The 27,199-nt window shown below is 43.9% G+C and overlaps 1 protein-coding gene across 4 annotated transcripts in view; it reads right to left on the reverse strand.

Annotated features, from left to right (window-relative positions):
* The window catches only part of ANO5 (anoctamin 5), a 303,496-nt gene that overhangs the window by 46,851 nt on the left and 229,446 nt on the right, over nt 1-27,199 (reverse strand). For all 4 annotated transcript variants that reach the window (XM_078684222.1, XM_078684221.1, XM_078684220.1 and 1 more), the window contains 3 exons: nt 16,818-16,987; nt 16,227-16,324; nt 11,581-11,711 (listed from right to left, as the gene is read on the reverse strand). In XM_078684222.1, the coding sequence (XP_078540348.1) occupies nt 11,581-11,711; nt 16,227-16,324; nt 16,818-16,987 (399 nt within the window). The remainder of the gene's footprint in view (nt 1-11,580; nt 11,712-16,226; nt 16,325-16,817; nt 16,988-27,199) is intronic.

The raw sequence follows: 27,199 nt of genomic DNA on the forward strand, positions 1-27,199 counted from the left end.
AAGCACTCCTAACTGCCTTCGATGCATTTATGTCAGATAGGGACCTGAAAATAAACAACACCAAATCTTAGGTAACGCAGGTAGGGCAGCCCCCAAAAAAGAACTTTTGTTTTAAAGTTGGAGACTCTAATATTCCTCTTACCAGTACGTTCTCTTATTTAGGAGTCCTCTTTGATAATAAGCTGAAAGGGGACCTCACATTATGAAAAAGAAAGGGGACATGACGAGGGTGAATGCAGCAATTTTTAATTTTGCCTCCAAACTGGGGAAAAAGCCTACTGGCGCTATGCTCCAAGTTTACAAGGCTAAATCTTTAGCCACAGCAACTTATGGCAGCGAACTATGGGGGTATAATGCTGGAGATAGCCTCCAAATTGTGGAGAATGACTTTCTGAAACGTTGATTATGTGTCCCACGCGGAACATCAAATTTCGCTGTCCACGAAGAATTGGGGATCCAGTTTGTTAGTGATGTCTTGTTTTTGCGCCCTCTGACTTGCTAGTTAAAAACAAGGCTGAATCCTGATATCCCGTTGACCCATCTGATTTTAAAAGACTGTATGGCGATGGATAATTCGACCACAGCGCCCTGGCTAAATTACATTATGAAAAGTCTTGTAAGCGCGGGGGGGGGTGAGTTATTGGACATCCATGAAAGTATTAAAAAGGGAGACTTGGAGGCAATAACAACGGCTTTTCTATTGAAAAGGAAACTGACCAGGAAAGCTATGGAGTTACAGAAACCTAGTGTGCGGACACATACTATGCTGAAAACAACCCCGCAAGCAAAACTATATCTCTTGGGTACTTTGTCCACGTATGAGAAATTTTTACTAACTAGGTTTCGAATGAACCTGTTTCACCAAATGCTTGTAAGACCAAAATGCTCTATTTTTAACAAAGTGGCAGCTCCCTGAGGCTGCGACGGGAAGTCTCCGCAGGACATGCTGCATTTTATATTTTTATGTCGACTGTATGAACTCCCTCGTAAACGCTACCTGGTCCCCCTTTTAAAAAAAACTTAATTTTAGCCAGGTCCGCCCAGCCATGATGTACCTTCAATTATTGAGTGAGGATTGCTTACTTTTTATTATGGCACTCTTAAAATCCATTGTTAAGTGTAGGAAGTTTATGGATTCGGAATGAATACTTTTAAAAAATTGTTAATTTTACTTAATTTTTTATCAAATGTGTGCTGCTATGGATATCATTTTAAAAATGCACTGTCACTTTCTGCCGTATTATGTAATGTAATAGTTTTCCTTAAAGGATGGTACCGAAGTAACTATTGACCGGATGTAGTTGTGGATTATTCTTAACCACTTGGCTGCTAAGGTACATCCCCCTCTTCCCATTGACTTTCCATTGAAATCAATGGAAACTCCATGACGAGTTACCCTTGTCATTAGCACTGAAGGGGTTAATGTATTTTATTCTTGTTTGTGTGACTTTTATGGTTTATAAACCTAAACCGAATAAAGTTTCTTTGACTGACACAAACTGGAATGAATGGTGTTCTGCACCACCCACTCCAGCAGCTGAAGCAGGGGGTGTCGCTTGGCTCACGAGCTGGTGAGCTGGGTCCCACTAGAACTCTAATTGGTTGTTCCAGAGCCTCTTCCTTCTGGAGGTTTGCAGACCCTGGCCTCATAAAGAACACTGTTAAAGAACACCATGAGTGATGGGTGTAGGCCTTGGGCTGACATGTACAGTAAAGGAAAGAGAAAAAGAGAACTGATTAAACAGCAGCGAGAGAGGAAAGTGAAAGAGTGACCACGAGAAAGAAAGTTAAAAATACAAACTAAGGATGGCAGGGAAAAAGATGGGTCGATTGGGTAAAAGGAGAACAGGGGGACAAAGGAAGGAAAAATGGACATGTCCAGAAAAACAGCAAGAAAAGTGAAAGGTAGGGTGGAAAAGAAAGAGTATGATGAATTGATGGAAAGGTTAAAGGATGGATTGATGGAACGGTCAAAGGACAGATGGAAAGGTGAGAAGAAAGATACTGAAAGATTAAAGGACAGGTGGAAAAGGAAAAGTACCATTGGCGAAAGGGTAACCAATGGACAGTTGAAAGTATGGACAAATGGGTGGAAAGCATGGAGGAAAAAAAGTGAAAAGTTTGATGGGTGAAAGGATGAATGAATAGATACATCCAGGGACATATACCGATAGGTAAATAGAGGACTGCACATATGGAATGATGGATGTATGGTAGTATATGGATTGGTGGGTGGAAAGGTAAATAGAAAAACAGTTAGATGGAGGAATCGATGGATGGGTGAAAGGATGCAATAGTATGCAGGGTTAGGTTTGCTCACTTTGCGAGTTTGATGTTATTAGTGGTAAGTTTCAAAGAGGGTCTATTTTAATTTTCTGCTTACTCCCTTGCTTGGGATTTTTCTCAATATAACATAAAATACAATTTCCGTTCTGTGACCTACTATGGCTGACAACTGGCCCCCTGGCATGAACCTCCTTCTCGGATATTCGTGATTCTAAGCATTCTGCGACTAGGGGAGCTGTTCTTGTAGGGGGAAAGCTGAAACTACACATCCCAGCATGCATAGTGGTGAAGTCTGTATCACCAGGACTGGATGAAGGTCACCTTGTACAATAGGAGTGGGAGCAGCTGACGTCTATAATATAATAATGACCTCTGTCGCATGTTATATTTCGTCTTGAGCCCAATGGGAGCAAACCGAGGGTTTTCAGCAGTCAGTGATTTACATACTACATTTGGAAAAACATATGTAATTTACCCAAGGTGTTTAAAGTACCTGAGAGCTCCTTAAACTACTTGTATCCTCGGGCGGTGTGAATATGTTACCAAAGAAAGAATCAAAAGGCACTTATTGTTTCCTAGGACGTATGTATGCTTTTAGCAGCACCTCCTAGTCGCAGCAAAGCCGTTTGTGTTAAAATAATGTATGGGCGACTTAGTAGGTATGATAACATCAGAGCAGCACTCATTGGAAAAACATAAGTTATTTTGCATATTTAATTAATTGTGTTCTATTCCTTTGTTTAGACGTGACCTTCACTCTCTTGGCCATGTACATATGGAACATATTTGTGAATTTTCCACAGAGCTTACGTCAGAGGAGATTATCTAGAGGACACACTCCTGTGCGGTGAATGGCGCTACCTTTAAAAGTGAACAAACTCAAAACTGTATATGTCAAGAAGAAGTGTCCTTTGCATGACTAGAGGGGAGAGTTGCATGACGGCGAGGTACTTGTAGCTCAGTTTAAGGTAAGAGAGGTGTCCTCTGCATGACCGGAGGGGAGAGTTGCATGTCGGCGAGGTACTTGTAGCTCAGTTTAAGGTAAGAGAGGTGTCCTCAGCATGACCAGAGGGGCGAGTTGCATGTCGGCGAGGTACTTGTAGCTCAGTTTAAGGTAAGAGAGGTGTCCTCAGCATGATCAGAGGGGCGAGTTGCATGTCGGCGAGGTACTTGGAGCTCAGTTTATGATCAAGGAGAGGTGTATTCTGCATGAGAGGGAAGTTACACGAGGAGGTGGCACTTGGAGCTTTGCTTAGTTGTTAGTTGTGCCCTTTTTAGGTTTCGACTGCAAAAAGCTGCGCAAGCAGCTTTTGCGCAGGAGAAATCTAATGAGAACTGTAGTGTGGGTTTGGGTCGGCCCTCGTCATTCATTGGCTGGCTCCATAAATGGAGCCTAGCCATTGGACGAGGGGCCTGTCCGTCAATGCCGGACCAGATTCGGAGGCGTTCCCGAGATTCTTTGGCTTTTGCCGACGTCACGCGACGTCAGCCGAAAGCCGGGAACGCCCCCGAATCTGGTCCGGCATTACCGGCACCAGTGACTATCCTGCTCCTGATTGGTGAAGCTGCGTGGATGTCACTGCTGGTCCACGAGGGAGCCCACTCCTCGGGAAACTTCGCCGCCCGCCTGCCTGAGCTAGAGACGGGCCGCCGCGCTGCCCGCGGCGACCCGGAAGTGACCGGCCGGCCGGCCAATCCTAGCGCGGCCGGCCGGAAGTGCCCGCCCCCCGCAGCCCGGGGGAAGAAGGAAGACGGCAAGAAGTATGGCGGCGCCCGCGGGGCTCCCGTGGCCTGGAGGGAGCCCCGGGAGATGCGGAGGACGTTGCCGGTCTCCCATGCCAAAGAGGGAGACCGGAGAAGTGCCAGCGAGATTGCCGCCGTCGATGTTGCCGGTCTCCCATGCCGAAAAGGGAGACCGGAGAAGTGCCGCCGTCGCAAGGTGCAGGTGAGTCGATCTGCTTGCACAGGAGGAGCCCCGGGGAAAGAGAACGTCCCTCCGCGGCCCCGGAGAGTCCCGAGGAGCGGGAGCTCTCGTCCAGCAGCCGCCGGACCCGGTGAGTGCCTGCAAGGGGAGAGGGGCGTCGGGACACATTGTCGGTGTCCGCCCCTCCCCCCGTAGTAGAAGTCACCATGTCCCCTGCGCCTCTGTCCCGTGCATCCCCGTGCGCCTCCTCCTTCCCTCGTGTCGGGTCTCCTTCTCCGTGGGTCTCAGCCGTCTGGCAAGAAGCTGGGACTCGGGTAAAGATGGCGGTAAATGCTCCACTGGGGCACATCTGCCCAGAGGTGTGTTATGAAGGGGAAATAAATGCCATGATGCCAGATGTTACATTTATTAAGTTTAATGGAGCCCACAGCCGAGCGTGATTCTACCTGGGCTGTCAAACCTGTCACTCTTATCGCCACCATTCTGCAATAGAGTTACAATGACGTCATGCAACATGGCAAGGCGCACGTCACTATGCCGGTCCCAATCCACGACAGTGCTGCGGTATCCGTCGGTATTTTTGAATGGGTGAACAGTGCCAGCAATGGAGATGGTGCCTGGTGCCCCAAAGCGGCGCTTCATTTGCCATGATTGCAGAGTAGCACCAACCGAGGGGCCACCAGCCACCTCTGGATTGCAGGAAGATATGGCGGAGCGGCCAACCAGCTCTCCGCTGTGGCAGCAGCCGGGCATCAGTCCGTGCCTGGCACCGTGCTCAGGGCTCATGGACTTCAGCAGCAGGTGGGTGCCAGGGCGACTGGCAGGCGGAGAGGGCCCTATAAACACTCCCTGCTGAGGAGGTCGGGGTGTCGTGTGCTCCTAGCCTGCACCCTGGAGGGGAAAAGCCAGCACGGGTGGTCTGCAGACAGGGTCACCTGCCCTGAGTCCTAACTCTGCACTCTCCCTTCACCTGCAGGGTCAGTGGAGCAGACTAATGGAGTCCAGGGCCAGGACACCACAGTGTTGCTTCGCTGCAGCTACACTCCGACCTTGGATTTGATGTTTTAGTGTCTGCCCTGAGAGCCTGATATCATGCTGACTGTTCCCGAAGCTTCCATGGCTCTGCTTTCAGAGGGCAGCCCCAACACCCTCCACCTGAGGCACTCTGTGCACAGTTGGTACAGTCATGGCTGCTACGAAGAGATGTATACCTTGGGCCAAAGAATGTTTTATTTACATTACTAGTTGTAATACTCTTATGCTACCTCACTATTTCCCTTTAAGGTGTGATCGTGGGTGTGTGCTCTCGCCCCTGTGTGCGGTTGTGCTTCAGGGCTGTGAGCAGCTTTTATTGTTTATCTGAACCTGTGGAGTAAATGGGGGGAGGAGAGGCGTAAACTGACCCAAACCTTGATATGTCTACTATCAGGTCCGGTCCTGCAGAAGCTTTCTCTGCTCTCTTGGACCCTATGAGTGAGAACAAAGATGCAGCATCAATGCGTAGGAACACGTGCAGCACGGAGCAGGGCTTCGGATGAGGGAAAGTGACTGACTGGTCGATAAGAGAGCGGGCGCAGCAGGAAGACACCCGCTGGACCAGGGAGACCAGGGCGGCGACACCGCGGCGGAACCAGGGCTGCTGCCTTCAGGACAGGGTGGCTTGCTTTAGTATGAGGGTGGGCACACGTTGCTGCACTGAGTTCATTGGGCATGCAGTTGGCAGCGCTAGGTTGGGTATGGCAGCACCAATGTGGCCCTGCTGACTGGACCAGGGCGAGGACTGACAACGCAATTTCTCTTTTCAACCTGCGCCTCACAACAACCAAGTGCGTCCTTGTAAAAGAAAGCAGTAGAGACCGGGGCCTTTCTTTTAGAGGGGCACTCCTCTTAAAAAAAAAAAGTTTTCTCAGTCCCGTTTACAATTATGCTGTTTGTTATGAGGTGATGCACAACAGATACTTGAAACTCCACGGGTCTGCAACAGGGCCTCTCCTCTTGATACTCTTCTGCAGGAGTAAATGCACAAGCCAGTTTTCATTGTAGTGCAAAATGATAAGTGAAATAGTTGCAATACAAATCGCATTTGCGAGAGATTAAGCTATTGCCATTGTAAATGACAATGCCATTTATTTATCTGTTTTCAAAACTAACACATAAATAAAACGTTTGTCATTCATAATGCCAATAGCTCAAACTTTTCCAAAGGCGAAACCGTTGCATTGTAAATGCTTGTTCTTTATTTAGTCCTAAAAGAATCGTGTATATTCAGCAATTTATCACCTCATCCAGCGCCAATAATCAGATGCTGCAGGGACAGCCATGCTTAATGTGTTCATAGGAAAAAACTGCAGACGTTTTCAGCTGCTTGTTCATATTTATTACAACGGGGCGCGGAGAGAGGAGTGGACACAAATGGTTCAAAGCTCCTAGCAGACTGGGCTGTCCTGTCCAACATTGGGTCCCAGATCCGAAGAGCACCCCTGTTATGCTGTGATCCCCTACTCGTGCTTGCTACATCAGGGTTTACATACTCTACTTCTGTATTACTCATAATCCAAATCTCCACTCTACACTCCTACACCTCCTTCTTACTACCCATACAAGATATATAAAGCAACCCTGTTGTGGGGCGGGTATAGCTTTTGGCCCTGACTTCTGTTCCCTGGAGCGATCTTCCAGTCACCCTATAGCATCCTAAATCCGTCTTTTGTTTAAGTGAAACCTGGAAACCATTTTACTTTTTTAGCATTATTGAAGTATCCATAGATCTGCGTAAGTTGTGTTAGTTTAGCTTTAGCACAAAGGTGCCACATCAATGACCGAAATTATGATCCATAACACAACAGTAAGCAAACATGACCAAACCAGCTATAAACCTTTTTCTGCATAAGTTGAATTGTGCGTACTGCAAAAGTCAGTAAATTAGCTGTAGTTTTATGGAGCATCTGGGTTCTGAACATAAGGGATGGCAAACTATATTTCCTGCCAGAAAGCTGCAAAAAACACGCCCGCGAGTGGTGCAAGCAAACGCCCCACTGCGAGGCATATGTTTTCAATTATCGCGCCCGTATCTGGGCACGATAATTGAAAACATATGGGCTTTGTGTGCGTGTAACAGACACCAATAGGCCATGGGCGGAGCAATGTGCCAGCCTTTGGCCTATTGCGTGCTCTCTTTTTGAAATACACGCACACAAAGCCCAATAGCGGAACCCAAAAGGAATCGCACATGCACTAGCGTGTGTGATTCCAGGGTCCGTTTTCAGACCTCAGACAAAAGGAATCTCGCCTGCGCGAGCACTGCTAGGCAGTGCAATGCAGGGCGCGAGCCCTAAAAAGGGGGGAAACCTCTAGCAGGATAAATATATTACATTTCAAAGAGAGGCAAACCTATTATTTGTGGCCTCGTTGGGGCTGAAATCACCATTTAATAATGGAGCCTATATATTCAATTGGAAATGCAAACCTAATGAGAGGCGTTGCTGCGCTACAATCAGGAAAGGCAATGACCCCAACCTCTCGTTCACATACCACTCAGGACTTGCAACCAAGCCAGCGGCAGGGCCCTTTTGAGATCCTTTTTTAATGGGCAGCAAGTTAGGATTGATAATAGCATAATGAGCTCTGCCATACGCTGGTTTGTAAATCGCATCCATGACCCAAACTCATGATCGACCACTCCTGACACTCGTCGCTGCACGTAGAAGGTACGTTTTAGAAAGCAGCACTTGTGTTTGTTGTGTGTTTTCACCCAAGGCTAGCTAATTTTCTGAGTTTCCTCTGTGCAGTTCCATCCAGGCAGTTTCCAGTGGCGGCTCCTCCGCTAAGGCTGAGGCGCGTCGACCCACTGCCAGGGCCGCAAAGAAAGGAAAAAATAAAATGATAATAACGGAATATGATTATCATTTTATTTTTTCCTTCTGTTGCTGCAGTGCATGGGGGGGGTGCAGGCGATGAGTGGTAGACACTCCTGTGCGCAATGATTGTTAGGTCGGCCCTCTTTGGCTACCCAAACAGTCATCCCCACTCCCCTGTTTTCCATCCAGGCTGCATTACAGCCTGCATGGAGAACATGCCCACCAAAACAGCCCCTGGCTAAGTGCCGTGTGCTGGTGCTCACCCCAATCACAGCACTCAATTTGAGCGTTGTGATTGAAATTGGGGTGGGAGCCAGGCTGCCTGCTTCCTGTTCCGATCATGAGTCGGACACAGGTGAGCAGGAGAGCGGCGGCGGCAAGGTTTTTAATTTTAAGGTTTGTATTATTATTTTTTAAGCAAGCAGCCTGCAAGCTGTCCCCTCCTCCAGGCCTGCCACCCCTGGCGGTTTCTTTAGTTGGTTAGCCCTTTGCAATACGTTCCCTAATATTGCCTTACAAGGGTTCTTAACTTCAAAGTAAGGACGGTAGTGATGGCAAGCAGATTTCACAGCTCCTGCAGAGTGCCGGCGTAAGTCGTGGTCAAGTCTTTAATTTTCATTTTGTTTCATTGTGCCGCTGCACCAGGTGTATAAGCCTCCTTTTCATTTTTGTGCACAGGGCGGAATCATGGCCCTATTTTAATAGCAGTGACTTTGCTCCTACCTGGTTGCGCGACCTAATTGGTAAGCATATTTCAAGTACCCCACTATAGATGGAATCCTGATGCTTCCTTTTTGATTAGTTCATTTGGTGCACAGCACTCACTAAGTTTAAATGTGCATATGGATTCTTCATTTATTATGCTCCAGTACAGGTGAATTAATTTATTTACACAGCTGCAAAGGTAGTATGGAGTTTGCTTTTGGTATTCCACACATTTTCCTGTCCCCTCGTTTATGGTTCTGCATGATGGTGCCTTGGTGCATTAGGTGCACTGTTCACTTATCTGCACACATCAGCCCACCTTCTTCTAAATCTCTTTATATATAAAAAATATTTTTCCACTATATATTTGCTGTGAATGACGGAGTATTTTTGCTTTAAGTTTGGGTGATATTTGTTCCACTTAGCTCTGAAGAGGCCACCAATCATAAGGCTGAGAAACGTCAACCTACGCCTTCTGGGATCTATGCCAAGAAAGATGAAACTGAGCATTCAAAGTTTGATTGTAGACCAGCTATTGAGTTATAGCTGTACGTAAACGATTTGTGCACTCTTTGAGCTGGTTGATTATTTGGCGTTTTACCTAGAGACAGCAATTATTTGTTGCCTTTCAATAATGGTGTATACTCGCGGTCCTAATGCTCACCTGCATTTACATGTTTCTCTTCGATATGTTCAAAACAAGTAAGACTGTATTTGACCAGCTTGTTTATCAGGATATTGATGTCTGAACCAATCAGTGTAGGAAGAATGAAACCAATCATCTTGTCAGCAGGGGTTAGTGAAAATAATGGGGAAGTGTGGGAGAATTTGGAAGAATTGTATACGACTTTGGCAGCAACATTTCAGAGAAATTGTACTACTAAAGAAAGCATTTAGAAAAATCCATACAAAAGGGAGTTACTTAGTACAAAAGTACTTTCCGCATTGAGGTAACAAATGTCTTTCTTCAAAATCTTAAGCTGAAAGTAGCAAGAAGTGGTTGGCCAAGGTTATATCTAGATAAGTAATCTTGGAACACAAGTATTTGAGGGACATGAACTCTACTTGGTTCCCTACCACAAAGTTTTTTGTTTTTGGAAGCTATAGTTATGAGCCTTTAGGTTCCGGTTCACCACTGAACCTCCATCATGCGTGACAAAAATGGGTGGCACAAATGTCCCCTCCCGATCAAAGTGGAAGAAAAGCTAGGTGTTGTTCGTTTATGAAAATATTTGGCAGCAATGGTGCCAGATCAGCTTAGTCAGATATTTGGGGAGCCAACCAAATTTTGGGGAACCTTCAAGATATATATTGTTGGCCAACTGTAGCAGCAAGAGTGTAACACTTTGAGAAGTACCCAATGAGGAATGATTTAAATTCTTGAAGTACTTCTTGACCCTTGGGTCTTGCTCTCATTCTTGTTGGTTAAGGGTAAACCAGCAGAAAATGTTGTTCCCCTACCAGTGATACACGGCAATAGGCAGCTGTATGTAGTGTTTGTACAGAGATTGGTTTGTTTAGTCACCTTGGTTTAAACAGTGATTTCTCCATCAACCACTCTTCATTATTACACTACATGAACACTATACACATGTAAATGTTCATCCAGGAAATGGATTAAATGTGATGATTTTTATTGGCCATCCAATTACATCTTCTGCTAGGTTTTAGTGGGATGCATTTTCAGATATTATTTAGGTGTTTGCAGTAATTGGCTTTTTGAACAATGACATATTTAATAAATACATACAAACTCTACATATGAGGAAAAAAACTGAAAAAAGAAAAAGTAGTAATGCCACAACTGATGCTGTGTATCTAGCTTTTTACCAAATTCTTCCAATTGTAGGTTCTTTAGTAGATAACACATGAACCACAAATAAGTGTCTCAGTTCTCAACAAACATAGCAATATACATTATATCTGACTAATTAATACCAGAATAAGGGCGTCCCCTAGCCAAAGTAAGCAACAGAAGCAGAGTGACCACAGAATACAATGACTTTTGCAGACGTTTTGAACTCGCCAAATTACTTTGTACCGAAAAACGGTTCAACATGCACAGAAGATAAAAGTGAGAGTACTTCTACACTATATTTCCTTGTATTTTGCTTCTTCCAGTGAGAAGATTAGGTCGCAAGCCTATGACATAGCTTTTTTTTCCTTTTTGCAGGCATGCTCATTACCAAAGGTTCATGACTTCAGCTTAGGGCTCAGTTACTACAGTCATAGCTCATGATGGCATGTTGTATAAAGACCGACAATTCTCCCTAGAATCTCCCTTCGTGAGTCGCTCTACAGGAACATCTACTATATGAAATTTTGATGGACTGTTAACTCATACCAGAACATCATTCTATTATGAGTCATTGAAGCATGTGCATAAAGGTGAATAAATAAATGAATACATGGTTAAATGAACAGCATTGGATGTTCAACAGGGAAACCCATATGACAGTTGAGCAGCAGCTCACCGTGATGGGGTAAGGAAAATGTCAAGGGAATGTTGTTAAGGTATGGGTTTGGGTAATAGTTTTGTGTAATACAATCATGACAACTATATTTACATTGCTATGAAAGCTGACAACCGTCCTTGGAATTATTAATAAGTAAAGGGAACTTCAGAAATGCCCTAAAAAGCAGAAATGATTTCCTCATATACAAGGGTTCTAATTCTTTGGGCACAATTTACAGACAGTTGAGGCAATGAAATTGTCAGTTTAGTTATCACTACAATTAATCACAATTAATGACAGTGAAAAAACACTTTAAATGTTTCACTTTGACGCTACTATACGTTTACCATACCCATTTCCAAGTATTCATAGAAAAGGCCCAAATTCCCAAATGTCTGCAAATCATAGTCTTGTTCCCATCGGCTATATAAGTTCTCAGGGTGACCTCTGGCTTTCCTTCGCCCCCACCAGTTCCAAATCCAACTGCAAAAAAGAAAATAAGTCATCAACAATATTGGCTTTACGTTGGTCTCTTACTTTTTGAAATGATCATGGTCTTCCAGTCATAACCATTTACCAATCATAGGCTTAGGGTTTTAGCAGACAGACAAATATAGTAAGGAGTATGTTACTTACCCTGTAAGCATCTATTTGTAGTGCGTATTGTTGTAGATTCACATACTATGCATGCTCTTGCCATCTAGTGTTGGGCTTGGACCCTGCATGCTTTTCCTCAAGGAAGTTTTTTTGATCGGCATCGTCTCTCCTACCCCTCGAGGTGTTGTGCATGTTCAACTGTACCTTTAACTCATTTTGTTTTCCGGGTTGCTATATACAGTGTGAGGATATAGTCTGCCAAGTTAGCTTTTGCTGTTGAACTTGCTGTATTTGTGTATATTTTTGACACCATCTAAAGTATGCTGGGAAGGTGGGAGGGTACATGTGAATCTGGAGCACTATACGCCACAAATACATGCTTAGAGGGTAAGTAACATACTCAATTTGTAGCATGTATTGGCTGCAGATACACATGCTATGCATAGACTGTATAGTACCCATTACGTGGTGGCTTTAGGCATGCAATGGTGCATTGGTTTCTTTGTGAGGCTGTTGTCTAGCTTGAATATCCACACAAAAGTGTGTGGGTTCACAAATGTTGCTGCTTTTCAAATGTCATGCAGTGAGATATTCACTAGAAAAGCTATAGTTGTGCCTTTTTTCCGTGTTGAATGAGCCCTTGGCACGTTTGGTAGTGTTTGTTTTGCTTTACCATAAAAATTCTGGATGCATCCGACAATCCATCTTGCTATTCTGATATAAACAATGTGGTGGACTTGGCCCTTTTTGCATGGTCATCCCTAAACTTTTTGCCTTCCTCCTAGTTTTTTTTCTATTATGGTGTTGGTGGTTTTAGGACTCTGGGCACTTTAGCACTGGTTAGCAGTGCAGAGTGCATGTGCTCTCTGCCCTACATAGGCTAACATTGGGAACTACCCCCCTTGTGGGATAACTCCTACATAAAGCAAAATAAGTATGGCATGTTTGGTATGTGTGAAATGGAAATGATAAAGGGAAACATCCTAAACAACGAAGTATTAATAACGAATCACCTGAACTACGAAGTCAGAACAACGATAAATCCTGATCAACGAAGTCTGGAACAACGAAGACCTGAACAACGACTTTTCCCGGACTGCAATTCAAAACTGTGTATGGCATCTCTCCGCCCCCATTCTCAGCATTGCATGTCACTCCTCCCGACCCCCCCCCACCCCAAATGCTGCTACATTACATTGCCTGACATTAAGAACAGCCGCCAGGACTGCTCATGTCACTCTTCTCCGCCCCCACCCCTTTCCTATTTTCGTGCTAATTACCATCATTTATACACGCACAAGTATTATGGGAGTTTTTTTTTTGTCTTTGATTCTGCTTAATTTTCATGTCCCTTAATAATGCAGCATTAAAACTATATACAATAGCAGCACAGAAATGCCTAGCAGGCTCCAGGTCCTATCTCCCAACTTAGCAACAATGGGCCACATCAGTGCTTTACGGGCAATACATTTTTACTCTCCATATTGCTTGGAGAATCTCAGCCACAGCGATGAAGTCGATGCAGTTGATATAAGTTAGTTCACAAAGTGGTCTCTATATGGTGCGCTCTAGCTGCCGTGGCATCATTGTGGGAAAAAGACCACCATCACCCTCAATATTATTCACTAAAAGGAGATGACACTGCACTCCCGGAGGCAGTTGACAATTCACTGGTCACTCCCCCCCCCCCCCCCCCCCCCCCTCCATCTCAAATGCTGCTACATTACCTAGCCTGACATTAAGCACAGCCGCCAGGACTGCTCATGTCACTCTTGAATAAGTTGTCTCAATGTTGCACTCAGGTAATATTAATGTATAATATACAATATGTGTATAATATGAAATCATTTGTAGTTCGTTAATACATAGAATAAAATATAAAACAATGGCTAAAGAGCAATTTAAAAATATATCGTGGAAGTATTGTTATTACAATACTGCCATCTATTGACCAGTCACGAGGTGATACTTTTCGTGGTTTAGGAAGTCGAAGTAAAAAAAAAGTAGTGGCTTAGCATAGCTCGTTGTAAAGCTTTCGTGGATCAGGAAGTCATGGTTAAGGCAGTAGTTGTTTAGACATACAACCTATGATAAATACTGTGCAATGGTGTGCGCAGATTCATTTCCACTATTCTAGGAATGCCACTTTTAATAGTTGGCATTTCTGTGTGCTGTGTACCTGCCTGTATGTCTGTTTCTAGTAGTAACCAGGGCTGGTGAGGTGTGGGTGGCTCCTCTGCTCCTAAGAATGCAAAATGTACTGATGAATTGTGTACCATTAGTAATAATCAAATCCGTAAGATACCTCTAGGAAAGAAGTAGGACAAGATCTACATTGGTTATAATTTTGGCAACACCAACCACATAGCTTTGTCACCCCATTGTCCCGCTCTTGGAAAAGAAGGTAGCAATTGTGGGCTCAAGAGACATTTTTCAAGGGTATACAAGGGGGAAGGAAGAAGGGGACTACTATGTCCAATAGTAAAATGGAAACAACCAAAGTATCTGCTTTTGTGAAGTCTATGTGTGGATAGGATACTGACAGAGAAAGGTATAGTGTTATACCTTAATTACCAGGAGTGGGAAAAGGAAGTGGTCAAACCCACAAGTGCAAAGTTCATGTGCTCAATAGAGAACAAGAACTTATGGCTGACTCTAGTTTGCCGTGGACGAAAATAACTGTGGAGTTTTTTAAGGAGAGGTTTGGTGGCATCAAGTGCTTGAGCCACAATGTTAGATATTCCAAAATCATGCAAAGTGTTGATGGGATTGCGATTAAAATAGAAGGTTTTATGGTGGTTGATATTGAGTTTAAGGGTAGAGAGGCTCATAGTAAACTTTATGTTGCAAAAAGAGGGATAAGTGTTCTAGGGCGGAAGGATAATTGAAAACTGGGGATTATTTTAAACTCATGCAGCAGTTTTGGAATGATGAGAGATGCTCTCACTCTCCGCAGTGCAAGTTTTGCGGTGCTCTCCTGGGGAGGGGGGTGGTGGGTCTGCTGGGGGCGCTCTCCCGCGCTGGTGCTTCCTCCTCAGCGGTCTCGCTGCTACTCTCGTCCTGCTGTTCGCCCAGCGTTGCCCCTCCCTCGCTGCAATTCCGTTGCCGTGGTGCTCCGGTACTGCAGTCTCTTCCCTTCGCGTTTCCGGATCAGGAGCCCCCGGATCCCATAAACTGACGCAAATTGAAACCAACCAGGTGCAGGCTGAGAGTTATGGTGGCGCCGGACAGTTCCACCTCAGCTCTGCTCTACACGACAGGGGTGCGATGCACAAGTATGGTCACAGGCACCACACACCCCGATGCCTTTAATGGAATAGTCATGCAAGGAGCTTATGTAACAAGCAATGGGATACCACGTACTTAAAGGTGCTGGAGCGATCGAGGGCTGGAGGCACCGGTAACCCGATATCCACCACAGAGCAACAACAAGCTTTGACGCTTATCAGCGCCGCGCGCCTCTCTGCAGACTCCCCCTGCATTCCAGAGAGGCGCGCGACGTGATCCGCTCTGCATTGCCAGGCTGTGGAGACAAGACCTGGCCGCGCGCACAACGTTATCCTATGGGGAAACACTGCGCGCGGCCAGGTCTTGTCTCACTTCGGCGTTCTCAGACTGCTGAGACGCCGACTATAGTTCTCTGGCCAGAACGCGCTTTCAGCGCGTTACTAGCCGAGACCTAAAAATTTAATTCTTGTTCTTCTAATCTGTTAGCAATAAAATACAAAGTATGGCATTTTTGGAAAAGGCGGCAGCAAAATTCATGTAGTGTACTTGTGTTTGCATGGTCTCCTCTCTAAAACTGATTATTCATTTTGTGGAATAAATGATTATTCCACACCTCAGACTTAAACAACATATGACTAGTGCTTATTTTGAATCAAAATCATAATGTTGTACAAAAATCTGATAATAACTGCCCAAATTATGAAGTTCTCACCATATGGGTACGTTCCAAAACCCATTTTGGACTAAAAGGACTAAAATCCAGCTTTTGCATCACCAACATCGTTGCAAGAACACCACTTCTCGTGACACAGCCATGAGCAAAAGGCTTGCTTGCTAGGTAAATCTCTCTCAAGAGTGCCAAAACACATCATGAAGAACAGTGAGATTATAGAAGCAAAACACATTTCTTAGAACCCTACTGTATTGCTTTGGTCCTAGAAGACCTATCCACATGGCATTTTGAAAGATTATCCCACCCACCAAAATATGATATGTTTATGGAAACATTGAATTAAGCAAACTCAACGTTTTGCCTATATAACCAAGCACAATGAAGATTGCATAAAATGAATGGCTCAGATTACAATTTTCTATATTAATAAAGAGAAGTGAGGTTAGTGTGACATAGTCCTTCATTTGGGCTCAAAGTATAATCTTTGCTGTACTACTTACGGAACAAAGGCCTCTTGGATGTTACCCCATATCTGCTTTCCAGCCATGACAATAGTGAGCTGTGTTGTCAATTCTATGAGACAACCCGCTGGATCACACTAAGAGAAAAAATGTGTTGTTAATAAATGACACATACAGGAACATAAAGTTTTATACTTAATGCACTGCTTTTTTTAAAGAAGGCAATCACACTAGGAAAACCCCGTGCACTAACTTGGTACTTAATGAAGTCAAGTATGTACTGTGGGCAAATATAGCATATTGTTAACTAGCACAGAAAGTATACAGCTCAAAAAATACTTCATGGAGAATTAACAAAGTGGACCAGCCTTCATGTTTACGAATGATTTTGTGCTGAGCACCAATTATATCCATTCCAAAAGTAGAATATATTTATAGACAGATAAAATCAAAATGCTTTTACACACTAACCAACATAACATTTTGATATGAAGTTACTGGGTGAGAATTAACACAATGGAGGAACTATAATAAGCAAATGTCTGATTACACAATAAGATAAGAGAGTAATAAGTTTTACCCGTATGAGGCGACAAGTGTCAACAACACTTATTACATCTGCTACATTACCTCTTCATTTCGCCACTGATTGAAAAGATAGGTGTAGCTTCCAGGATAACCAGCGAACTTTCCTTTAAAAAAGGCTACATAGAAACAGGAGGAGTAGTAGTTCACAAACTGAAACAGGAACATTTTCATTGTAAGTCTGTTTTCATACTCCAGGTGAGTTCTTGGGACTTCTGTAAATACAAAATGGACACAATTTGTAAATTTTGAGTAAATGAAAAATTGCAAAATTTTAATGAAAAATAATAACATTCCCATAAGTTCCAAGACTTCTAGAACCGGCTTTAACTAGTGAATATTTCACAAATATTCTGACAACGCAATATATACAAGCTATATACCTGGAAACAGCCACATTAAGTAAAGGCTCTTAGATTAGAATTGCTGCATGTTACATCTGCGCCTAGGCCACAGGCCCCTGAAATTTAGGGAGCTATTTTGAGAAGCTCGTTCATAGTGAGGTATGACAGATGATTGTACTTTCTAAACATCTATGCAAATTTCAACCTCATTGATTTTTTTTTTTCTTGCGAGTATTGAAGCTTCATTAATTTGTTAAGGTCTCAATAGACTCTATCCACAGGGTTTGAGCCAAAAGAAAGAGACATAGCTTTCTTTCCGATCATGACAGTGAAATATAAAAAACTTCCAAGTAATCTTCTAATGCTTAACTAAATGAAGGAAAGAAATGAAGTCAAAAAGGTAATTAGAGAATATCATCCACAGCCTGAATAGCACATCAATTTTAAAAGGGACAAGAATTAAGGTTGGAGGTAAAGGCTGTTTGATGGCAGCAGTGAATGAAATTTACTGAGATTTAGAAAAAGCTTTATAAACTCTGCTTTGCACTGCACAAAAGTTTAAGTTTAAACTAAAAGTTTTTCATACAGTAGAGTAAAGTGTAGCATCAAGTAAACCTTGGGTGGAAAAATGCATAATAAAACTAAATTAGGTGATAGAGGAAAAAGAAGAGGAAAAAGAAGAGGAAAAAGAAGAGGAGGAAAAGAGGACAAAAAAGAAGAGGAAAAAGAGGAGGAAGAGGAGGAAGAGGAGGAAGAAGAAGAGGAAGAAGAAGCAGAAGAAGAAGCGAAGAAGAAGCGGAAGAAGAAGCAGAAGAAGCAGAAGCAGAAGAAGCAGAAGAAGAAGAAGAAGCAGAAGCAGAAGAAGCAGAAGAAGAAGAAGCAGAAGAAGCAGAAGAAGAAGAAGAAGAAGCAGAAGCAGTAGAAGAAGCAGAAGCAGCAGAAGAAGCAGAAGAGGCAGAAGAAGCAGAAGAGGCAGAAGAAGCAGAAGAGGCAGAAGAAGCAGAAGAGGCAGAAGAAGCAGAAGAGGCAGAAGAGGCAGAAGAAGCAGAAGAAATTAAACATGTGATTCTTTGAGAACTTGCCAGCTTCTTGGGTGGTGAGAAAGAGAACATACTTCAAGCAGTATTTGAAGGAAGTAATGTTTTGCTCCAATTCTTGTTGTTCATTACATGGGTTGCACAGACTAACAGTGAGATGAGCAACAATTTTGGCGATGTTCTAGACACAGTTTTCAAATTATTCCATCCATAATAGCATTTCATCTTAACAAAAATCTTCATGGTACTCAACAAGTCCCTAACTAAACATATTGCTACAACAGCTGTAGCCTTCTTAAGACAGTAAAAAATATAAAAATTCTATACCAATAATATCAAGGTATTTGTTCTTAATAATCCTTGTACTACTGCCATGATATTTTTAATGCGTCAAAAATATCATTGCCCGGAATGCAGCTTCAAGCGGTCACCAGTGCGGAAATTAATTCAAGCACTCTAGCCATCTCATTGTTATTTGTTTCGTTTGGGTGCACAGAGCTACAAGAATCTTAGGTAAAGACACCACATTATTTTCAACGTTCGCACGGAAACATGATCTATTTAGCCACGTATTTCTTGTAATGACCACCATTGTGCTATTTGCATAGCTTCTGTTTTGGCGGCACCTAAAGAGTACGAGATAAACAAGTTGCTTACCTTTGGTAGCCCTCTTTCTGGTGTACACTATATAGCTGCAGATTCCTCACCTTGAGAATATTCCCCAGGCACGAGATTGGATCAGGAAAGTTTAAATTGCAGCGTTCCTGCAAGCTGTTAGGTGGTGCTGAGTGACATCACATAGGCTACATTTCATCCTTGAATTAATGGAACAGAGCTACAAATAAGCACCACCAAGGTCGGACTGGCATATATGGTAATCTGGTATTGCCCGATAGGCTGGTCTGCCAGATCAGAGTGTGTGCCATTTTTAGGTTTCACCTGCACATCGCTTGCACTGTGTTTGTGATAACTTTTGTGTTTAATATAAACCTTAAAACGGGCTTAAATCCCGCCCATCCTTTTCATTTATTTGTGTACTTAACACTTACTTTTCCTCGATTTCTATTGGTTGTAGCATACCATTGCCTGTTGTTCTCCGTGTCTTCTTTTTATCAGTGTCTAGCCTTTTCAACGCTGATGACGGAACCGCTCCGTCATCAGCCGCGGTGGCACCGTGCTGATGACGGAGCGGTTCTGTCATGGCCCGCCCGACGCGCCTGCGCAGCGCGTTCTATTGAGCAGGCGGGGCATGAAGGAACCACTCAGTCATCAGCACAGCTCACCCGAGTCTGGTGACGGAGCGGTTCCATCACCAGCATGTGAGCGCCGAGCGCCCCCCCCGTCCCCTTAGCGCTGCGGTGGAATAGCCGCCGCAGCGAAGGTGTTAAAGGCCAAAGTACTCCTTCCATTCAAATGAACTTCTTTGTTATTTTTATTATCGAGCAAGCACGCTGCACGCTGCTTTTTTCGACCTCCTTCTTGGTGACTGTGCTTCTTATGGAATTTATGTGTAACATTTATTTTATTTAGCGCAAGTTCTTCAAATATTTTTATATTTGTAGGCATGGGAAGATTAAGCGATTTCCTTACAGAATGTTGAGCCGATGCAGAGACTCAAACTTGGTTTCCAGCTTTAAAGTCGGCAATTCTGGCCACAACGCCACATCCTTCCCCTCACTACGAGACTTGCTTTCTTCAGCTGTGCAAATGGAGGTCACTTTAAACAAATTGAGCAGAGGTGTAACAAGGATGTCATATGCCCTATATACACTTCGTCCGACTGCTTCATAGGACAGCCATTCACTTCAAATCGCTTTGCAAATTACCAATTGCCTAACAAGTAAATATTATTTTATTTTCAATTACTCAAAGTATTTCTAACATCTATCCCCAAAGCAAGACTTATACAATGAATTCTACAGTGGCTACAGCTGGTGACATTTAGAACTTGAAAATAACTTGGAATTTTGGCATCATGTGAACTTGGGAAAATCAGTTTACAACTTTCTCCCCTTTTGAAATGCACTTTGTGTGAGCAACATCCATCAGCAAGGGTTTTTTCTTCTTGCTTCCCTCGTCATTTTTGCTTTCTCAACATTTGTGCTTGCTCTCGTCTCCTCCGACCCCTCCATGGCCTCAGCTCCCTCTCCTTCCAAGATGGAACTCAACCCTTTTGGCAGGTTTGCTTCCAGCAGCGGCAGGATCTTGCTGCGAGTGCACAAGAAGGCTGCATTTAGCCATGACTATGCAGCAGGCCCTCACACCAAATCACGTCTCTTTCATTCTGTTTACCAAGTCAACCCAAGCTGTTACACAGCTCTATAAAAAAGAGATACTGTTGCAAAGCTCCATAAATAGCCGGTTTATAAAAAACACAATTTATAGCCAGAAGCAAGCAGTTAGATTGGACCACCTTTTCTGTGGTTTGTCATTTATTGCTAAGAATGCTGGTTTCCCGTTACATCGGAGGAACTTATGATAGATATTGGACCACGTACACGTGGGAACTGAAGACCTTTTTGAAGACTAAGATTACTGGTGCATATAAACGAAGCAATAAGGAGATCAAGACTTTCGACTATATGGATATTATTACAATTGGGTTTATCGCTGGACTTTTAAATTAACTAATACGTGGAACTTTGCGAAAGGCGTATTTGGATTATATCAAGAAATAAAGGAGAGCGGATCGAACGCTCTATATTGGTACGGGCCAATTTTCAAGATTGGTACTTGGGAATCTGAATTCCAGCCCTGAAGAAGACAAGGATGCTCGATATAGCATGACAAATCACGTGTTGGCTGCTTATGATTTGGTTTATTTTGGATGATAAGACACCCAATTGTTTATTTTGGATGTACGGACAAAGAAAACTCTGCTGTACCAATTGAAGAAGACTTGATTCAAAGCTAAGAAGAATAAATTTGATTTGAAGATAAGAAGAATAAATTTATGGACATTGAATATTACTTTTGTGGACTATATACAATCTGTGTGCTCGGGGGGTCTTTAAATTCTGATATGTTATTTGCATATGTGGGCAAGGGCAGGGTTGTGTAGGTAACCAACCCTTCTTCCCCCTGAGAGCACCATTTTAGACTAATTATATTTTGACACTTGGACTCAGATATACAGTTATGCGCCCTTTCGTTTACCTGGTTATCTAGTTTGAATTAGTATTATTGTTTTTTAAGCAGTTTGTGGGCCAGATTTTACTGTTGTTTTTCCTGCAATTATCACAAACATTGCCTGCAGAAAGCTCAAATCCATACAGCCTCCCAAATATTGCAAAATACACATCATGTCTTTTAAAATCACAACCTGCCTGATTTGCAAATGTGGGGCACTTTATTTAAGCTATCTGGTACATTAATGGACAACATTTTTTTTTATGCATGCACTTTATTTTGGTACCAGTCCTACTCTGAACCCCGCCCATGTATGCGATATCAGTTTCTTGCTTGACTCCTTCTGTGCCTTCAGACACACAGCACAAAACTTCTTGTACCAAGGTGTAGATTGCCAATTTGTTATTATTATTGTGGCAGGGGGATATGGAAGGGGGGGGGGTAAAAAGAGACACCACAGAATGAGTAGGTGGGCAGTAGTGAGAAATCTGCATTAAATAAAACACCCACAAGAAAGAGTATTACCAAAGGTAAGTATGAGGAATATTTCTCATCTAAAGATGAGGTATATGCAACCGCATATTCCTCATCTTTAGAATAGATACCAAAACAGTACCTCCCGAAGGTGGAGAAAAAAGGACAAAAAAGCATTTAATTAATATAAAATACTGCAAAATTGCGATATCTGCGAATTCGCAGTAAAAACAAAATTAACCCAGTGGCTGGTCAGATCCTAGGAGCATACCTTGAAAATAGGAAGGGGGCGCAAGAGGCCCCCCTCCAAGAGCTTATCAAAGCCCCAGGCTAATGAAGGTGGCCCATCGCGACCCTGTGCCCCAGGGTACCATAATTCCCAGTGGCTAATTTCTTAGTTGGAGGGGGCTGTGCTACCCCCCCTCCCATCCCCTCGTGGAGCCATGGATGGCTATGGGGACCGTCACCTCCAAGGTCTAGTTCCTGCTACCTCCTGAGGTGCCCACCGTCCAGAGGTAGTTGGTTTGTTTTTGCTTGTGGGAATGGCCACTCCCATCAAACAAAAGCACACAACTCCGGTTTGCAGATAGCGGAGTTTTCATCTGTTTCTCTCCAGCACATATGCGTGCAAAGAAACAGATGAAAGGGAAATGCTACTTACCCGGTATGCATCTGTTCTGGGCATGTAGATCTGTAGAAATCATGCTTATGAATAGCTCGTCATCTAGTGTTGGGTCTGGATGTTTGCACTTTGTTTTTCTCAATAGAAGTCTTCCTAGTCACGAGGTAGGTGACTCCTCCTTCCGGTGATAGTGCGCATGGTCATCAACTCCATCTTCAGATTGTTTTCCCGCAGAGGGTGAGAAAAGGGAATAGTAGTAACGAATAGAGATGTTCAGGTGTATGTATGAATAGTAACAAGAGTACTACTGCAGCTACAGGTACCCAGGGAGGTGGGTGGGCACATTACATTCTACAGCTCTACATGACCAGAACAGATGCCTACTGGGTAAGTAGCATTTTCCGTTCAAGGCATGTGAGCTGTAGATCTCATGCTTATGCATAGACTATACAGCAGTCTCCCTTAAGCGGTGGCTATCCTATAACTGATGGAGGTGTTGGAAACAGTGTTTTAAGTACTACTTGGCCCACATTAGCTTGTTGTCTGGCTAACACATCTACACAATAATGCTTGGTGAACGTGTGTTGTGTGGACCATGTTGAAGCTTTGCAGATGTCAGTAATAAGGGTGTTCCTTAAAAAAGCCATAGTAGCCCCTAGCTTACGAGTGGAATGTGCTCTAGGAGGTACCGTTAGAGTCCTTTTGGCTTTTGTATAGCAAATCTGAATACCTTTAACAATCCACCTAGCAATACCGGATTTGGATATAGAATTGCCCTTGTGAGGTGGTGCAAAAATCGACAAAGAGTTGTTTGGTTTTACGAAAAGATGTTGTTCTTTCAATGTAATACAACAGTGCTCTTCTAACATCTAATGTGTGTAGAGCTTGTTCTGCAATGAAGTCTGGTTGAGAGAAGAAAACAGGTAATACAACTGACTGATTTATATGAAATGCAGATACAACCTTAGGTAGGAATTTGATATTGGTATGAAGTACCACTTTATCTTTGTGTAGCTGGAAAAAAGGTTCTTCTACGGTTAGTGCCTGAAGTTTACCTACTCTCCTCAATGAAGTGATTGCAATGAGGAAAGCTGTTTTCCAAGTGAGAAACTGTAGTTCACATTTGTGCATGGGTTCAAATGATCGGCCCATTAACCTTGTGAAGACAAAATTAATGTTCCACACTGGGGCAGGTTTAAGTCTTGGTGGTATAACACTTTTTAGTCCGTCCTTAAATGCCTGGATCATAGACACTCTAAAGAGAGATAAATGTTGCCTATTTTAAAGCTAAGCCGCAATTGCAACGAGATGCAGTCTGATGGATGTATAGGCCAACGATGACTGCTGCAAATGTAACAGGTAGCAGAGAATGTTTTGTATGGAAGCATCAAGAGGGTTGATATTATAATAATTGCAATAGATAACAAATCACTTCCATTTGGCTTTGTAGCAGGCTCTTGTGGTAGGCGGAAAAGCATAAGCAAATATCCCTGACCAGTTCATCCATAGAGCATTGCCTTTGGATAATGAGTATGGATGCCTGGAGGCTAAGCATTGGCTTTTTGCAAAAAGATCTATGTGAGATTGCCATCAGCTCTAAATGATTGATGTAGAGCAACCTCTGCTGGTGGCTCGACAGATCTTGCACTGAGTGTTGTTGCAGATGAGATTCCTAGCCAGTAAGGGGTGCGTCGGCTGTTAATACGGTCTGTGGAACCGGGTCTATGAACCTGTTTGACAGATTTTGTGTGTTCCACCACTGCAGAGAGCGAAAAGCACGGCTGCTTACCAACACTAGATCGGTTAATAGTCCGTGTAACTGGTTTCACTGACTGGCTAAGCATTCTTGAAGTGGACGCATGTGCAGCCTGGCATGGGGAATGATCATGATACAAGATGCCATCCTTCCCAACAGCTGCATAGAAACTCGAGCTGGAAGTGACTGAAACTGGAGAATTAATGCCTTAATGTTTCGAATTCTGGCTGCGTTGGGAAACGCCAGAGCCCTTTGAGTATCTAAAGTGGCTCCTAGGTAGTTCTGAGTTTTGGGTGGCTGAAGATGAAATCTTAACACATTGACTGTAAACCCCAGTTGGAGAAGTAAATGAATGGTAACGGAAGTATACTTGCAGCATTGTTGATACGCGACGGCTTTGATGAGCCAAATCGACCAGGTATGGGAAGACATTGATGCTTACTCTTCTCAGATGAGCAGCTACTAAAGCCAGACACTTTGTGAATACTCTGGAGACAGTGGTGACTCCGAATGAGAGTACCATTGGTTTGGTAATGTTGACCTGCTACCACAAACCTGAGAAATTTGCAGTGAGCTGGGTGGATTGGAATATGAAGGAAGGCATCGTTTAAGTCTGGAGTAGACAGAAAGTTGCCCTTTTGTAAGAGAGGTAGTACCTGTAGAAGTGTTACCATGTGGAAATGGTCTGACTGTACGTAAAAATGTAGTTCTCTGAGATCTAATATTGGTCTGAGTGAGTCGTCCTTTTTGGGAATTAGGAAGAAAAAGGAATCCTGACCCTTGGTGTTGTGGTGGTACGGGCTCTATAGCTCCTTTTAGTAGTAGGGACTGTATCTCTTGTTTATGGAGGTGTAGGTGATCCGGTTAAAGTCTGTGTGACTTGGGGGGAATGTTTGTAGGAGTGTTGATGAACTTTAGGCAGTAACCAGAATGGATAATTTGTAGAACCCACTTGTCTTTTATTGAATTCCACTTTGGTAGGAAATGTGACAGTCTTCCCCCAACAGGTATTAAATGGTCGGGGGAACTATGGGCAAGTCACTGCTTTGTATTGGAGGGGGAGGTACGTGAACCTCTACCACTGCCTTTGTTCCCCATGTAATTCCCTCTGAAGTCATTTTTAGAGCCTGAGGGTTGGTTGTTGCCTTTATAGGTGGATGCGGTTTCTGAGGAAGCATTTTTGGACCATGCCAGATAGAAAGAGCGCCGAAAGGAACCACAGCCTTCTGTAGACTGAAAGGCTCCCATAGATTTAGCCACTTCAGTAGATTCTTCTCAAGTGAAGAATCCACCACTGGCCCAAAAAGGTGTTTTTTATCAAAGGGAATATGGAGGCCTGAACCTCAGATATGCATAGCCAGGCATGTCTTCTGAAAAGGACACTAGTTTACTGCTCTGGCAGATGTGTCAGCAGCATCTAGGGCACACCTAATTTGGTTGTTTGTAATTAATTGTCCCTCCTCAAGGGATTCTTTATGGAGCTGGACCCCCATGGTAATTGGCAGCCTTGCCTAGCAATTCAAAGTAGCCTACACTGTCGCCTGGTGGAGAGGGCCTGGTAGGATATAGGTCAGGATCATTGTCTGTGGGCGAGTCAGTCTCATCCCACTCATCTATACATCCTGGCTGACCATCGTCATTATCATTATCCCCATCACCCTGGTTGTCAGGTGTAAGTGGTGGTGAGTGCTCAGGTGTAGTTGGCACAGGTAGAGCCTGAGGCGAAGGAGGTTGAGGAAGAGGAGGAAGAGGGGAAGGGCTTGTTACAATATTTCTCTTTTTCAATGGAATATGATATTCCTCTTCGGTATTAGCCCTCTCTTTAGAGTCACTTTAGTAGTAATGTATCCAGTTTTTGGGATGTATGACCAATATTTTCTGTTTTGGGTCCGGTTTTTGGAGCGGATCACCAAAACTGAATTTTAGGTGATTTTGGTGTATCAGTCTGTTTCAGTGCCGAAGGTTTCCGTGCCAACGGCTTCGGGGTTGTTATTTTCAGATCCGAGGTGGTTTTTGGCACCATGTGTTGAGGTTTGGAGCCAGACTTTGTCTTCGATCCCGAAGGTTTTGGCTCAGAACTCGACTTGGCTTGGGGTTTCTTGGTGAAAAGGCTTTCTGGTAGGCTTCGGTGCTGAGCCAGAAGGTGGGGCGTCAGAAGTGTGGTATCGTGCCGACTGGGGCCAGAGGGCGTGGGTTGGTCCGGAGCCTTCTCCTTCAGTTGACTTGGGATTTGGGACGAGGTAGGGACTGTACTCCCAGTATGTTGTCCATGCGGGATGTCTTCATCCTGGTCAGAGCCGTTGTCGGAAAGGGATATCTGTTACTGTTCCTCCCTGGCTCCAATAGCGTTACTGGCTTCTTCATAAGATTTAGGTCCCAAGAGGTTCGGAATGGAGCCTATGTTGGCTCTGCATGTCGCGTCGTCGAGCCCGACGGTCGCGTAGGGTCTTTTCAGAGCAGAAAGCGTTGGCACGTGTCGCAGATATGTTCACTGTGTTCCGGTGACAAACACAGGTTGCACACTTCGTGGGAGTCGGTGCACAGGTATTTTGCGTGGCACAGAGGACAGAATTTATAGGGAGTTTATTCCATCGACTGCAAGTCGAACCGGGGTCTAGGCCCGACGGCCTACCACCAGCTCTCCGATTGAAATAGGGTTTTTATCAATACGCACGATACGCAAAGAAAGGAGAAAGCAATCGGAAACAATCCCGTTGAGGGCGAGTGTTCTACGTACCGACGGAAACTGAAAGATCGGCGTCAAACCAGAGCGCCGCAAGTAACATCCGAACCGGACTGCTGAGAAAAACTATCTGAAGATGTAGTCGATGACCGTGCGCACTATCTCCGAAAGGAGGAGTCACCTACCTCGTGACTAGGAAGACTTCTTCGAAGAATAACAAAGTGCAAAAATCCGTGCCCAACACTAGTTGGCGATCTCTGCAAAAGATTGTGATCTACAGCTCAAATGCCTCAAACACATTGTTCTGCCAGACATGGTGCTGCCTTTCACCATCCCGCTGTCTATCACAGCAATGCTGGCTGCCACAGAATGCAAGGACCGC

This window comes from Lissotriton helveticus, chromosome 3_2 (genome assembly GCF_964261635.1).
Source record: "Lissotriton helveticus chromosome 3_2, aLisHel1.1, whole genome shotgun sequence".
In the NCBI taxonomy this organism is placed as follows: Eukaryota; Metazoa; Chordata; class Amphibia; order Caudata; family Salamandridae; genus Lissotriton; species Lissotriton helveticus.